Source organism: Thermobia domestica, chromosome 12 (assembly GCF_964235325.1).
Source record: "Thermobia domestica chromosome 12, izTheDome1.hap1.1, whole genome shotgun sequence".
NCBI classification, from domain to species: domain Eukaryota; kingdom Metazoa; phylum Arthropoda; class Insecta; order Zygentoma; family Lepismatidae; genus Thermobia; species Thermobia domestica.
Window position 1 is genome coordinate 174,754,825 of NC_137465.1, and position 17,401 is coordinate 174,772,225.

The 17,401-nt window shown below is 33.4% G+C and overlaps 1 protein-coding gene across 1 annotated transcript in view; it reads left to right on the forward strand.

Moving 5' to 3' along the window:
• The first annotated feature begins 7,861 nt into the window (after nt 1-7,861).
• The window catches only part of LOC145666842 (homeobox protein XHOX-7.1-like), a 150,566-nt gene continuing 141,026 nt past the window's right edge, over nt 7,862-17,401 (forward strand). The window contains exon 1 of the mRNA XM_081734417.1: nt 7,862-8,934. Within this exon, the coding sequence (XP_081590543.1) occupies nt 8,424-8,934 (511 nt within the window). The 5' untranslated portion in view covers nt 7,862-8,423. The remainder of the gene's footprint in view (nt 8,935-17,401) is intronic.

Here is a 17,401-nt window from a genome sequence, read left to right on the forward strand (position 1 = left end):
AAAAGTTGAGTTACAGAATATATTGCTTTGTGAATACACCCCGTTTTGTTTTGAACATCCCTGTAAGAAAAAGTTCCTGGCGTACGTATTGACTCCCTTTTTAGTAGGAGGTCGCGCTTTTAGTATATTACGAGTTGTAGTGGGTTGATATGTAAAAATAATCGGAAACGATTAATATTAGTGTCGAATTCATAGTTTAGGGGTCACTGAGATAAATAGTAACTCTCCCGAAGCTGTTCAAGTCTAAGCTTAGCCCCATCCACATGGTGGGGATGAAAATTAAAATGTCCAAACTCATTAAGATTAGTGTAGAACTCATAGTTTTCGTGGTCGCTAGATGAATAGTGACAATCTCCAATTTGTGCAAATAGTGTTGCTCACGAGACGAGAAATTAGGTTTTCTCGTCTCGTCTCGATCATGGAAGACTTACTTCTCGTGTCAATTATCGAAGGATTAGTTCTCGTCTTATCTCAAAATTTATTCGGATTGTTTTGTAAATTTATTTATGCCCTGAGTTTTCTTAATTTCATCCACAAATCATGAGATTCCCTCCTCATCACGAAAGGTTTACGAAAGCTAACAAAAATTTAAACTATATTAACTTTTGTAGCAGTAGTGTGGCCAGGGAGGACGATCCGGGGCTATACACCCCTAAAAGTTTTTTTTTTATTTTTATTCCTGCATTATTATTTTTGTCAAAGTTATAGGTAGCCAATTTTAAAACTGTCAAAGTTAATAGCCTATGCTATTCTTATTTTCAGTGCACTGTATTTTTTATGTATTTTATTGTTATTTACGATGTAGAACCTGTTTAAATGCGCTTGCCCTTTCTCTATTGAAAGTATTTAAGCAAAACTAAATTCGCTTGAACAAGTCATTGAAGCGGTGGGGGAATATAAATTTGTAAAAAATGAAGCCTAAAACAACTTTTGCGGGGGAGGGTTCCGGACCACCCACTATCCTGTGTGGTATTCCATACTACTGGTGCGTAAAGAAATAACGGTTTTTAAAAGAACCGACAGATTTTTTCAAAAACTGGGAAGATTATGAAAATTCCGATTTTCAGAGAAAATTCTTTCAAATTAAAAAACTGTTGCGTTTGTAACTGATGCCGATTTTAATAGAAAACCGAACCGTTTTTTAGTAGAAAAACGAGCCGGTTTAAGACCAAAAACAGTTTTGGTGAATTCGATTAGTGACAGAATTTAAAATGTTTTTGAAGATTGTGGTAAAAACAAATTAAACTTCAGAGTTGGCAGTTTATAATTGTTCGTGTGTCCAGCGTAGCTGGTAAGTTCATCTAGCATATTAATATAAGTGCTTGCAACCCTAACGGTAGCCGACAACAACAGCAGAAGCATGACACAAGTAAGATTGTCAGATTTACTCTCACTCAAATATTAGTGTATGAAAAAACTTTTTTAAAATGGAGCTACTTTTGCAGTAGATACACGAAGAAAGTAAGACTGACTGTTAGAATAATAATAGAGGTATGCAAACTCATTCGTTATCAGTTAAACTTCTTACGATAAGGTAAGTTTGGCAACATGAGCTCAGTTGTTGCCACGTCGGCGGAAGCGGGATGACAGTTTTGATTCATTGTGTTCTGTGATAGTTCAGTGAATTTTGTTGTGCAAATTTCTTCTGTTGTTTTATTTTGTTATTTTCTTGTTATAGTTATTCCGTGTTATCTGTGTTATTATTAGTGCTGTTAGTAGTTAATTTTGTGTTTAACTGCTATAGTGGTATTTTTGGAGACAGTGGCTAAAAATTTCCACATCGTTATAAGAAGCAAAGAAAGAAGGGAAACCTCTTTCTACTGGTGAAAAAATCATGTTATTAAACGTTTATTCATATTTTCGAAACCAGGCAGTAAAGCTGGAGAGAGGGTTTGTCCTTAGGCGTCAAGGCATCTCTGAAAAAAAAAGGGGGAAGTAATAGTGTGATTCATACCATGACTGAGAGTGGGTAAATTCCTGGAGCTGACCTCGTTTTTCGCGGCACAAAAACAGCTGATTATCACAGAGAATTTGAGCAGCAGAATATGAATATTTCCAAGAAATACTCTTTCCGAATGTACCACCAAATTCCGTGATTGTTATAGATAATGACCGCACATACTCAATAAAAGACGAAAAAATCCTTACGAAATCATGTTCCAAAAAAGAAATTGTAGAGTGGTTAAAAAGAAAAGTGTTGAATGTGATTCAAGCTGCAACAAATTTGAAGTAATACAAATGTTAAATAAAGTTGCTTCTAACACAGAAGTCTCCTACAGAATAGAAGGCATTAAGTTCTTCGTCTGCCCCTTATCATTGCAAACTCCCTCCCACTGAACTTGTGTGGAGTAAAGATTTGGGTGCTTCTTGCCTCCAGGAATAGATTACGTGAGGTAAGTAATTACAATTCCTCTTCTATTATTATTATTATTATTATTATTATTATTATTATTATTATTATTATTATTATTATTATTATTATTATTATTATTATTATTATTGAGTCGCTTATCGCTGCGCAGTTTGGTTTGTGTTCTTTTTTATTTTCTCAAATCGGCTTCCTCCTACTCATAATAAGTGGCAACATCGCGCTAGTTGAACGTCATTTCCGTTTTATAATCTTCCTAGGGTGGGACAGAGAGTAGTGTTCTAATTTTTATATATTATATACAGTGGCGGATCCAAGATATGATCAAGGTAGGAGCTAAACCTAATATTTAGCCGCTTTATCTAGTGTAAAGCAGGATTGAAGCCCATTTTATCCAGTGCATACCTTAGCGTCAAGGGGGGCCTATAGCCTCTATAGCCCACCCTTGGATATATATATATATATATATATATATATATATATATATATATATATATATATATATATATATATATAGAGAGAGAGAGAGAGAGAGAGAGAGAGAGAGAGAGGGGGGGGGAAGAGAGAGAGAGAGTTTTCTTCTCTTAGGTTCTAACAATACAATTTAAATGTTTACCGATCTGATTTCCATCAAGAGCTGCCACTGCTTGGCGTTCAAAATTGGTTTTGAACTAAACCAGCTATTATAAGGTATATTTTTATTAAATAGTATATCTTATTTGTAGTTAGCAACACTGATAATATCAGTGGAAATTTTCCTCTTCTTTCTTTTCGAATTTACTCCCCACCCCACCACCTCTCCCCATTCTGCCCTCCTATGCTACTTCTTCCTCCTCCTTGTGGTTCGCTATGGGAAATAAATAGAGGAGCTAACAGCTCTGACGTTTCAAACGGGAAATTAGGGAAAGCTTGCCCTCAACAAAGTTTACAAATGGAAGGTGCGCTGGATGGATTTAATTTCGGGGTGTAAAGGATGACATCGGTGATCATCCATCATCTCTCGCTGCTCGGAAAACGACACAACGATATAGGAAAAAAGAGAGAGATGATATTATTCCTTTCCCTTCCCGTCTAGAGGTTTCATCCTCTCTCTTTACCTAACGTGGCAAACAAACAGGACACACTGATTTAGTGCAAATACTTATTTCTAGAATTTCCTCACAGATGGCAGTATTTACTTAACCCCCAAAAAGAAAAAAAAATCAATGAATGATTATGAAGGTTAAAATTTGATTAGGATTTCTACTTCCTGTTTATTTTCTCGGAGAGAGAGTTTGTTGGCACTATAAATGGGAGCCAGAATCAGTGGCGGATCCACGAGGAAGGCAGTAAGGACCTCCCGTCTAAGCTTATTTAGTTTTCTGATACAGATAATCATGTTCTCCTCCCAAATAATAGGCCTACTAGTTTAATGGAGTTCCCGTAAATGACACAGACGTTGAGTCGTTGTAAGGCTTTAAGCGGATTAATATTGCATTACCTTATTCTGTTTTGATGTGAAATTCCGTACTTCGAGCTTACATTCATCGTGATCGTCTACATCCTACCATTCTGGGTCTGCTAGTGCCCAGAATTGATTCGTCCCTTTAAAGTAAGGTTACCAGACGTTCTCTTTCTCCAGAGACTATTCCCGTTTGTTTGTTTATTAAAGTTTAGCGTCTCTCTTCAACACCGAGGATGTACGAGACTTGGATCTACAGTAGGGAGGGCCGAAAATAGTTCAAAATTGTTTTTCTCAAGTCGTAATACCACAGAAAAGTTGTGAATTAGGAAGACTAAAAAGGGGTTAGAAAACGTAATAAAATCGGTTTATATCTTCCGGTCGAGCAAGTGCTCTAACATTTGCCAAACTTGAAAAAAAAAAATCTACAGTACTTTTTATTTTACTTAACTTGGCAATAATTAAATGTAAAAAAATTAAATACTCTAGTCGAATCTAACTCGAATCAATAATGATTTAGAAAAAAAAATAATTGTTAAAATCATCCAAGGTATTCCGCTTACAACGAGCGCCTGAATTTCCTAGAATGAGAACCAGAGAAACGTAACTCCATTTTCGTGGGTTTACAGGCGAGAGGACAAAAATATTATTTTCTTAGAAAGATGTGTGTTTAATAAGATTGTAATTGAGCTACATTACAATACTTGACCGACAAGGAGACCAGATGGCATTACGTTCCATTTACACCAAGTGAGGCTTTCAAAATTATGTCCAAACCTGAAGAAAACGAAAACCGCATTTTTTGGAGATAGATCTACGTTCCTCTGGTTTTCATGCGACGACATGATGTAGGAAGATCTCATAATCATATTTCAGTATGGGGAGCGAGATATCATAATCATCATTTCAAGCATCATCATAATGTGTTAAAATGTTAAAATAATTTCTTTAAAGTCCCGAGCTTAAGCTGCACAGTCGAGCTATGAATTTAAAGTAAAAAATGCTTCACAGTTTGGGCCAATAAGTTAAATACAATGTCGTTTATAATTAAAGCCTAATAGGCTAACATTTTTCTGAAACAAGCAATGAACTTAACTTATGGATCTCCAATGATATGATGTAATTCATTCTAACGTTATTTCTTGAAAGTCGTTCCCACAAAAATACGTGACAACATACATTTTTTAAATGTAGAACTGAAGACAATATCAAAATCTTAATTTATGAATAATAATAATAATAATAATAATAATAATAATAATAATAATAATAATAATAATAATAATAATAATAATAATAGTATCTCATTCATTAATAAATTCTCTACCTGCTTTACTGAATCTTCACATTTTGCTACTGTGATACTTGACTGGATTAAAGCACTTGCTTACTAAATTTGAATACACCATAAGTTGTCGGACGAAGGTTGAATCAATTTTACATTTCGATCAACCTTTAATATCTATTGCTTTTACGGTTAAGAATGTTTGTTGATAATAATTTACATTATGACGTATGGAATATAATAGCAATGATGTATACAGCATATTATAGACCACTTTCTTTTACTTTCAGTCTTTAAGTTGTTGATCGGTTAGAGTTTAACATTCTTTTTCAGCGTGGCTGCTATCTATAGTTTGTTTCTTCAAAAGAAGTGCAGTTCGTATATAAAGGATGCCGTCTTCTATGTGCGGTATGGTGGCTTGTGCCATAAATAAGTCATCGTCAAGGGCGCCCTTGGACATCCAATTTACAGAGAAATTGGCGCCCTTGGTCATCGTCAGCGGGAAATTGTGTGAAAGAATGATATCTTAATGGAGAACCAGAACCCGCATTTCAAACAATTGACATCCGTTTGTCAACTCCACGTGGAGTCTTAGTTGTCTCGGTTCCAAATGCTGTCCTTTCAGTTAATGATTAGAAGATTGCTGCTTAACATAGTGGATGTTATGACATTTGCCAAACTGCGCTCCTATTGAGTGAATACACTATATATATATATATGGCATAGGCCCACAGTTTAAGGTGAAATCCGAACTACCTTAAATATGTTTAAATATTGATGCTCCCGCCGTTAATCGAACCCGGGAGCACGTGCACCAAAGGCGCACTAAGAACTAGACCAACGGGAAAGGTCTTCAGCCTTAAAACCCTTATAATTAGTAATGATGATTTTTGCTCTAGTTTCAATCAAAAATTTGTTTAACTTATCTCCCTTAATCTTCAAGTAGAAGGAAATAAACTTTCATAGAAAAAGTATTTTCTCTACTTTTCAGTGACAAGGACGAAAGTTTGCCTGCTTCTTGAACTCTTTCTTGAATATTCAATCAAAACATTAAAGTGTTTTCTCTACTTTTCAATGAAAAGAACAAAAGTTTACCTACATATACAACTCTATCCTGAATTTTGCAATCAAAAAACTCTACATTTCAATGAAAACGATAATTTATTTAAATATAGAACTTGTCCTTGAATTTTCAACCAAAATATTAACACATTTTTCTATGTTTTTAAATCAAAAGATCACAGATTTATCTAATATAGAATTCTTCCTCGAATTTTCAATCAAAACATTAAGAATTTTCTTTATTTTTTTTTTAATTGAAAGAACAAAGGTTTACCATATATAAAAGCCTTTCCTAAACTTTCAATCAAAACGTTAGAATCTTACTTTCAAAAATGCCAAATTAGCGTATTCTGTGCATGTGATCACGAATTCGTTCTCCAGTTAGAGTACTAAGCCTAGGATCAAATCAGGCTGAACACTCTTCGAAAATTCAAAGGGGCAGCTAGCCCCTTGTTTCACGCGCTGCAGGTAGCCATGATTGGAGAATTTAGTGTAATGACTTGCGTATCTTTAAACGTTGATAAATGGTTTTCATTGGGTTCGTACACGCACTTTATCTATTTATATTTTTTTATATATGTAATTAATTGTTATGTTTCTCATATCACATACTACAGTTTCATTTGGAATTTAAAACCCTGTTTTTGCCTCGATTCTCGACTTGTTTTCGAGATGAGATGAGAAGTTTTTACTTTAAAAAGCAACTCAAAATAGGAACCAATCAATGGGGAGAGATTCATATGCTTCTAATAATAGAGGACTGTTATCTCTATTTAACAAATATCGAAATATCGCATTCATTAGCAAAAATGAAATGAAATCTTTCAGTTTTACGTCCTACGCTTATGCCGGCGAGGCTAAAGGAGACGGTGATGATGAGAAATGACTGAATAAGTGGAAGGAGATGGGAAAACCCCGAGAAAACCCACGCACACAATGTTTGTCCACTGGGATCGAACCAAAAACCCACGCACGAGAGGTGAACACTCAACCATTGAGCCCCCGTGGACCCTGCATTCAGTAGCATACGCAGAATTTCATCAAGACTGGAGGGCTTCAAACTCCAAAGTTTATGTCGTTTTAGAATTTCTGTACTTATAGACTTATTAATATGCAAAATGTTTTTCGTAATACCTTGTTCAAGGGTATTAGAACCCAGACTCCTTTTTCATGCATACCACTGGCCGCTTTACTATTAGAATTGAAAAATATTCGGGAATGATAGCTAATTTGATAGGGAACGGTAATCATATGAACAGAAAATACATTCATATCTTTTTTTTTTTTTTTTTTTCACGCTGGATTTGTCTCACTCCTGTAGCAGGATGCTAGGAAAAGGGGAAACAAAATTAAATCTTCCGTGAGAATTCGAACCTGCAACCCTTACAGCAATAATGAGGAGAGCGTTAATAATGGATATGCTGTATTCACAATCCCAAGACTTGTCTTTAAAGCGTTGAAGACCCATTCGTGTGGATTTTAGTCGTACAATCATGAGCCACCATGTAAATGTGTTAGTGTGTGTGTATGTGTGTTGTGAATTACATCGTATTGTGTGTATAAACGTTCAATCTCATTTTCTGCTTGACACGAGGCGGGAATAAGCGACAAGAGGGAGTATTTCTCTACTTGACACATGTATGGCAGATGTGAAAAAAGAAAAGAAAGACAGACAGAATAGGATAGGTTTCTGGTAGAGCAAGCACGCACAGTTCTCTTTCTGGGATGTACTCAACAGCTTTTAACGTAATCATCATCTGCATACGATACGAGAAAACGACGAGGTAGGTGGATGAAGCCACATCCTCAGCACTTGAAAGGGTACTCCCGACGGGTGAAACAGAAGTCATGATTGGTTCTGGGGACAGTCAGAGGGGCGGAGCTGAACTAGATCGATACTTCCCCCCTTCCAGGGAGCAGAAGGAGTGTCTTTACAAACGGTCGTAGCTGCAATTGCTGAGTTTTGTTTCGTGCTGTTTGTGAGGACGTGGCAGGCAGGAAGACCGTAGGATCTGTTTCTTCATCTGATCATACATATACGGAACTGCAACCTTAGCAGCTCTTGACTGTAAATAAAACGTGAGTGTGTGTGTTTGTTACAGTGATGCATGTGTGTGTGTTTCGCTTGTCTTAACACTCATGACTGCACGTCAGACATCATTTCCCGAGAATGTAACCGCGTTGGATTATGTGAATAATTACACACATTTCATGATCCCATTGTAAACATACTGGGCATAATATTCAAATTAATAAAAAGACAAACTATGATTGCCGATGGTAGTGACAATGATTCGTCGCATCAATCATCGGTACCTGCGGACGGAAACAGAAGTGGTGCATCCTCCCCGAAAAAGCCAACGGTTCACCATCAACCGTCACCGTTTAATAAACAAAAGATCTCATTTAGTGTGGACTCGCTACTCTCCTCAAATGCGAGAAGAACTCCGTCACCGTCACCTTTGACAAAAGACAATGTTGGTGTTAGTGCTGGTTATCCCTCGTCTCCTGAGGACCTGCGGTCTTCTCGGGACTCCCCCAGTGACGTCACTAGACATTCCGATTCCGAAGACAGGACTCTTGGTACGAGCGGTGGTGCGGAATCCCCCGAGCCATCGCCAACAAGGACGGCCGTGCCGCAACCTATACACCCAGCTGTTTTAGGAGCCGTTCGACCTCCCATTGATATTGGAGTTGGCCTTCCCCCTTCCAGTTGGCATCTTCCGCTATCACCGTTCGCGTGGATGCCCTCGGCATATAGGCCTCCCTCCCCGTCAAGTAAGTAGATATCATAAATATATCATTTTATCTACAATCTTGTTTTTGTTAATCATTTCTTTCTATATCAAGAAGTTTTGTTACCTTTCTAATACATATGAACATTAATTAATTAATAATTATGTTTATGAACTAAATTCCAGATCGAGTTTCTTTTCTTCTTTTTTTTTTTAAATCTGGATACAATAACAATAAGGGTGGAAACATCTTTGAGAGGAAGACATTCAGTGTCTATAGTTTAAAGAAACCATCCCAGCATTCGTCTGACAAAATTTGAACAATCCTAGTCAGAATAACCGGCTGCAGAATTAGAACTCAGTATATCTTAAATATGAAGTGACAGCGCTAACCGTAACAGTTACGTCTGTACTTGATAAACAAGTATTTTAAAATGTTTTGATTTAACAGTAACATATACAGAATGCGACGAAAGAAAATAACACATTTTTATCTCATTTGTATACAAAGTATTCTTTTTGATGATGATTGTATGTGCATTATAGCCTCAAGTAAATGTAGGTATACTCAACCAGAATTTCTACTTTTGAAAAACAAAAGCTGAACAAACTTTAAAAAATGTATTATTATAAATTAGATAGCTATTTATGCTTCAATATTGTCTTAAAACTATGAAACATAATATATATATATATATATATATATATATATATATATATATATATATATATATATATAACTTTCATATTCCCCAATACGTAATATAACTAAGAATCAGAACAAAAAATGGTATTATGAGAGTTCTTTATAAGAATTCCAATGTATCAGCATTATTTTACCACTTATTCTATGAATAAACATGGATCCCAGTTCGATTTCCAATTCAGGTGCTTGTTTTGAATCGAAATAGGAGAAATAATTTGAATCCCACTTGAATCAATAAGTCCCGTCTTATGAAAACATTAAATTCTCATCAAGCAATCAATAAATAATAGGTAGGGCCGCGATAGCTCAGTGGTAGAGCGTTCACTTCTGATGCGTGGGGTCCCTGGTTCGATCCTCGCACCAAGTGAGTTTTGTATTGGACAAACAGTGTGTGCGTGGGTTTTCTCTGCAACTTTCTCCATTCCACCATTATCAACTATCTCATCATGACAGTCTCCCTTAGCCTCAGTACATAATCCTGGGAGAGTTAAACTAAAATGATAATAATAAATATTATACCATTTTGTACACAATTGAATATTGACAATTTTTTTTGCCATCTCAGGAGCATAAAAGGTCTAATGCCATGGATGTAGGTATAATAATTTTAACTGCTTTATAACATTTTCTAAATAAAAAATAAACAACTTTAACATCTTCATGAGCTATATTAAATAAGGATTATTTGTATTTAAAGTTAGCGCTATTTACGACCACCTTTAATTAAGAGGCGTTGGGACCTAACCTATATATATATATATATATGTGTGTGTGTGTGTGTGTGTGTTTGTTTGTTTGTGTAAACACATTCATCCATACTAGAAGTAAAATCAATTGTTAGAAATTGATAACACGTAGGAAAATAAAGTTTTAAAGCTATTCAGAAGTTCCTTGACTTGGTATGCTTTACCTAACCAGTAACTTCAAGATGCATTTCCAAAAATGGGCAATTTTTAAAGGCTAAAATAATTTCTCTGTCAATTCAAGAATAGCTATGACAGTCAAAGTAGTGCATTTTAAACTCAATTATACGTTCATATTTGCGTTATAGGGATGCCCATTCTTTCCCAAGGTCTTAGGGGCGAGCCCCCAAAATTATCATTCATTCCAGCAAATTTATAATTCTTCCATGCAAATTTATCATTCTTCCACCAATATTTAGCATTCTTAAACCAAAATTTAGCATTCTTTCACCCAAATTTATCATCCTTCCACCCAAATTTATTATTCTTCCACCCAAGTTTATTATTCTTCCACCCGAGTTTATTATCCATCCCCGCAAATTGATCATTCTCCCACCCAAATTTATTATTTTAAAACCAAAATTTATCATTCTTCAACCCAAATTTATCATTCTTTCACCAAAATTAAGCATTCTTCCACCCAAATTTATCATCCTTCCACCCAAGTTTATTATCCATCCCCGCAAATTTATCATTCTTCCACCCAAATTTATTATTCTTCCACCCAAGTTTATCATTCTTTCACCCAAATTTATTATTCTTCCACTCAAATGTACTAGCCTTTGCCGCAAATTTACAATTTTGCCTCCTAATTTTACCTTTCTATTCTCAAATTTACTATTCTCCAGTTTGGTTTGCCATTGTCAATGAAAAATCATGTTCCTCCTAAATAATCTCACGGGCGCTACCTGCATGCTAAAATATGCCTATGGGCATCACTACTTAGTCAGAAGCAAGGCTGTAGATATAATACAAGACCCAAGTTTAAAGCGGGATCAAAACCATTGTACTGTGTTCAATAGTCTCCCACTAGGAATAAAACATTGTACTTTGTACACAAAACATACATCGTTATTAGCTACTAATTATACCAGGGATAATGGCTCTAATAAATTAAGTATTTAAGCAAAATGCGAATATTATTTTACTTAAATTTTTGTTTATATACAGATGTTATATATATGTATCTATATTGTCCTTCAACAAGGACAAGAATCTCCAATTACAGAAGGTATGGAAATAGTATATAATAAGATACTTCACATATTATAATATTTATCTTATTATACAGATTTATAACAGATCTATACTTATCTTGTGTTTGTATTATATAGAATACAAACATATTGACAAAAATAGATATATGACCAAGACAATAATGACCATGTTTTAAAAGTATGTTAAATGCTAACTGTTACAAGTTAAGACAGGATTATTGAGTCAGATCATTACTATACATTAAATATAAATAATAGGAGATTATATCATACCTCTGGATACTTATTAAATTTCTATAATAATATATGTACTTTCAAAACTTCCCTACTAATTATTCCTCATGTATGTTTAATAAGTTTTGTCAAGTCAAAAGTCGTTAACATTTTCGTTTTTAAGTCATCATCAAATACTCATTTACTGAGTTCAGCTAATCATTTACTTAGTGAAGGCCCATATTTTAAACAAAATGTGTAATTATCTATCCTTTGACAAATTGTTAAACATGTAAAAAAGAAAAAATGCAAAAGGTTTCTTTTGAAACAAACACTCACACAAAAGAGGTTATATTCTATATTCATATTATATTACTTATATGATGTATCACGATTTTATCAATATTCTTAATGTTTCATTTTTTAGAAGTAGTGTCTGCTAATATAACATAGGATAAAAGTGCTAAAACTGAGATATGTTTACCAAGATACTTTTTAGACGTTAATCGAATACTTATCAACTCTTATATTTCATAGTTTTTTTAAGGGATAGTGTGAATTAATATCAACTCTTAATATTTCAACGGAAAGCAATATTTTTTAAGAGATAGAATACATTTAATATATTCTTATGTATAACAAAGAGGAAAGACAGAAAGACTTGTCTCTTCTTCCCCTTCGTCACATAAGCGAAGCTAGATCCTTTACAATGATCTACGTATGTACAGTCATTGAAAATATAAAATAGCTTACTTTATATACACAACACATTCTCTACAAAATATACTATTTTATTTTCTTACTGTATTATATTCTGTATACTTAATATTTTCCCCAGATATACATGTATTTTTTATATAAAATAACATTTATGGTTTTCTAGATCTCCATCGTAGTTATATGGTTCGTGATTCGTTGCAGTAAACCTGGGCTCGATTTCCAATAGATGTGGTTCGGATCCCATGTGAGAGTGTAGGTTTACGTCTCATATAACTTCGGCACTGAAAGAGACGTTACACTTCAATCCAACAACCAAATATTATTTGCATATTTTTTTAAATCCGGTTTCCTGACTTTCCAAATCATCTTTACAGTTTACGTATCTAGAATTCTATAATTGAAATGCCAGTAATGAAGTAAAACAAATTCTGGATGAAAATATGAAAATTGAAAAGTAATACCTAGTTTGTCGCGCTTTTAAAGCTATTAATCTTATCTCACATGTTATTATTATTATTATTATTATTATTATTATTATTATTATTATTATTATTATTACATTTGACAATGCTGACCATAAGTTATGTAACAAGTCTACAATTTTCCATTTCTTAGAAATTTTTTTTTAAAAAATACATCTTATTGCAAATTTCTAATTATAACATTTACGGTATATTCATCAAGCTAATTGCAGAATTGTAGCCTGTTAGTCTCTTAAAAATCTTGACCTTAAAAATATTGTAGACCTTATTAATAACATAGTTCCGCACACTTTTATATGTTTTCAAGCGCACTGTTTTACATTTTTTTAAAAAGTTGGATGCGTTTAGTTTGTTTCCTTAATTAATTGAAGTTATTCTTTTTATTTGATTAGAAAATTACTTTTTTTAAATGTTATTATTATCCTTCATTTTTTATTGTTGGTGTAACATTTTAAAAGTACAAAATCAGTTATTATCAGGCTTTTCAAATGTTTCATGATCACAACAAATTCTTTGATTTATACACACACACACACACACACGCATATATATATATATATATATATATATATATATATATATATATATATATATATATATATATATATATATATATATATATAAACATGAGCACACATGACGAAAAACTATCAGAAAGTTGAGAATACAATAGAGTCTATTTCTATTACTAGTTGTTCAAAACTAACTCTTGAAATCTTAAAAGATGCGTTGACTTGCAAGCAGAACATATTTATCTTATTACACATTATTCTGTATCAATCAATAATATGATATTTGCACACTAACTGATCCACAATAAACACAAAAATACACTAAAGCGTGACTGTATCTTATGTCCCTCTGATTATGCATAAATACAATAAAATACTCGTTTGAAACGTGATTGACTCATATGCCTCTGGTTATGTAAATATGCAATAAAATATTTGTCAGAAGCGTAACTGTCTCATTTGTCTATGATTATTGTCTTTGATTACGTAAAAATGTAATAAAATACTAAGCAGAACTGTAACTGTCTCATACGTGATTACAGTTCATGTTTACGTTAAAAATAATAATAATAATAATAATAATAATAATAATAATAATAATAATAATAATAATAATAATAATAATAATAATAATAATAATAATAAAAATACTCACAGTCAGAAGTGTGACTATTTCATATGTTTCTGTTTACTACAAGATGCAATAAAATACTCGTTAGAAGCGAGACTATATCTAATATTTCTCTGATTACTTACAAATGCAATAAAATACTTATTAAAGTGTGAATGTTTCATATGTCTCTGATTACTGCCTTCTATTACGTATAAATGCAATGAAATACTCGTCAGAAGTATGACTGTCTCATATGTCTCTGGTTACTGGAATTGCCTCTGACAAGAATATCTTACATAACATGGTTTTGAACAACACGAGTTTTTCCTGTAAATCGATTTTAATTATTACACATATTTACTAGTGCTATCAACAAGATGACAAATTTCTCATCTCATTTCGATTCTAGTCGAAAACGAGACGAGAAGTGCGTTTTCAAATTCGAGAGAGACGATAAATTTCTCGAGTCCCTTGAACACTAGTTCACTCGAGCCTTAGATCTCAAACTCTGCTTTAGTGTTACATGGTTCATAGGTTTAAAAATATACTTCGATAAAGTGATTGTGTGCAAATATATGAAGAGTATTTATCAATGTTTAAAGGACTAAAGTCATTACACAATATACATCAATAATAAATATGATTTAAATGTTGTTATTTCACACCCACTCGTGGACCTCTCGTGACGAGGAATGATTCTGAGTAATTTCTAGAAATGACATTGAGAAGAAAATTGGGAGTCATAGATTTTGTGCATAAAATTACAGAACAAGGAGAGAAAATATTATTTTCTTTTTTCGTGGGCAATATTAATATTTACGAATTGGCAATAGGTTATCAATTATTTTGGCTATAGATTTATCAATTCTTTTTTGGCACCAGGTTTATCAATTCTTTTTTTGGTAACAGGTTTATCAATTCTTATTTTTGGCAATAGGTTTATCAATTCTTTTTTGGCAATAAGTTTATCAATTGTTTTTTTTTGGCAATAATTTTATCAATTCTTTTTGGCAATAGGTTTAGCAATTTCTTTGGCAATAGGTTTAGCCATTCTATTTTTGGCAATAGGTTTATCAATTCTTGTTTGGCAATAAGTTTATTAATTCTTTTTTTGGCAATAGGTTTAGCAATTATTTTTAAAATAATAACCAAATAAAATCAATAAAGAACACTCATGCATGGAAAGTCGAATTTGTATTATGTATGTACCGAAAATCAAATTGAGCCGAGTGGAGGATTGGCTTTGTGATATGGATATTAACTACAATTGGAGAACGGAAGCAACTGGAGCTCAGTGGTAGAGTACTCACTTTTGGTGTTAGGAGTATCTGATCCGGACTAGCTAAATTTGAGGTGGACAACATCATGTCCGTGACTTTTCTCGATGTTCTTCTGTTTTCTCCCACGCATTCTCATTTCATCAACTCCTTTTATCATGATCATTCCATTTAATTAATCATCCATCTCTGTTAGCCTACAGGGCATATTCGTAGGACCTAAAACTGAAAGATTTCATTTTCAATTAATGTGTAAATTATTTCTCCTGATTATATATATATCTCAGGGCACAAAATTTCAAAGTCAGACGCACTCGCCCATCCAAAAATAAGAGTCGCCAGTATCTCTCAACGTACAAACTGAGAGCCCCCTCTCCCCCACACACTGCCTTTGGTTTGACAAAGGAAGAGGTAACATCAGGGCATAAAATTTCAAAACCAGACAAATTAGATTGAGGATAATCAATTTTGAATTGAACAATTCATATACATATTTAAAATTATCTTATATCTCTTGATTGAGGGATGGGAAAGAAGGGGCAAATTACATTGTTGTGAACACTTGACCTTCCATGTCCGTTGTGAAAACTTCCTGTTTTCTCTCACTCAGTGACAATTATTTTCGTGTGAAACCTTGTGATTTTAGGCAGAAACCATTTCTACTGAACACTGATCGCCAGATCAAAATTTCTAGTCGCCAGTGGCGGCCTGGCGACCTGAAATTTTACGCCCTATATATATATACTGAAGAAGAAACTTTTCAATCCTAACAGGGATAATCTTTTCCCTTCCTCACTTTAGAATTCCCTGGAATGGCCATGAAGGTTGATAACACGTAACGACTTTCAATGTTTAGAGGAAAGTACACCACAACTTCGAACAAACCTTCTCCGCAAATAGCTATATATATATGTACACATGTATAGTGTGTGTAAGGCTGGATGCGTATAGGGATGAAATTCATCCCCCCACCTTCACTGGGAAATATTAGGTTCACACACTGTTCATAAGTAATATGTACGTATGCTTTTAAAAAAAGCAAAAGAAAACAACTTTTATATGTGTAAAAGAATTTTCTGTAATGTTTAGTTTTTTAAAATTATTTTAAAATTTGTATATTATACTAAATTTTCAGTAATATTGAGCTTTTATTAATTTTTAAATTTGTTCATTATCCTAAATTTTCGATAATATTATTTATTTTTTTTTTTTAGGGTCTATTACTCTAAATTTTTGTGTTGAACAAAATAGAATATTAAAAGCTTGTAAATAGATCTCGAACAACGTGGAAAATTCTTGGACCAATTAAGCATATTATGCGAGATATTCCTGTATATATATTTCATTGAGTCGTTTTTTTTAGTTAGTGCATTTATGTCAAATTTTCCTTACAAAACATGTCAGTATATATAGCTACTATATTCCTACTACTGATTAAAAACCATGCTACTGGGTGATGTAGGACAGGGATAATAGGAGGTTAGACTGAGCTCTTAACCCATTAGTGCCCAGAATTTCCCACTTATATTTTGAAAAGTTTTTTTCGCCTATTTGGTCTTACTAGTACTCTAAAATATATATTAAAATATTTTTGAAAAATATTTAGTTTTTTCTTGTTTTTTTAGCCCGGCAACTTAAGTTTCCAACAGGCAACATATTCAAGAAAAAGGGAACATTTTGAAAAGTTACAATTTCTAAGGAGAAAATACACTGGAAAATCATAACTATTAAAATCAAATCAATCTTTCCTTTACAGACCCTTAATCTTTCCTTCTGGAGTCTTTCAAATCAATCCAGTTGAGTCTTTCTCTTTAAAACACATTGTACCCAAAAAACAGTGCTAATCCCGCATCAATATATTATACAAAGAAAATGTAACAATTCTATAACGAAACAGACCCCAAAGTTACTTTACGATTACAACTAGCAATGTCAATCGATGAGTTTTTTGCGTTATGACGAAAAATTGCCATGGCAACTTAAGTTGCCAAGGGGCAGCAATGGGTTAAGCTATTCTGAATCTTATC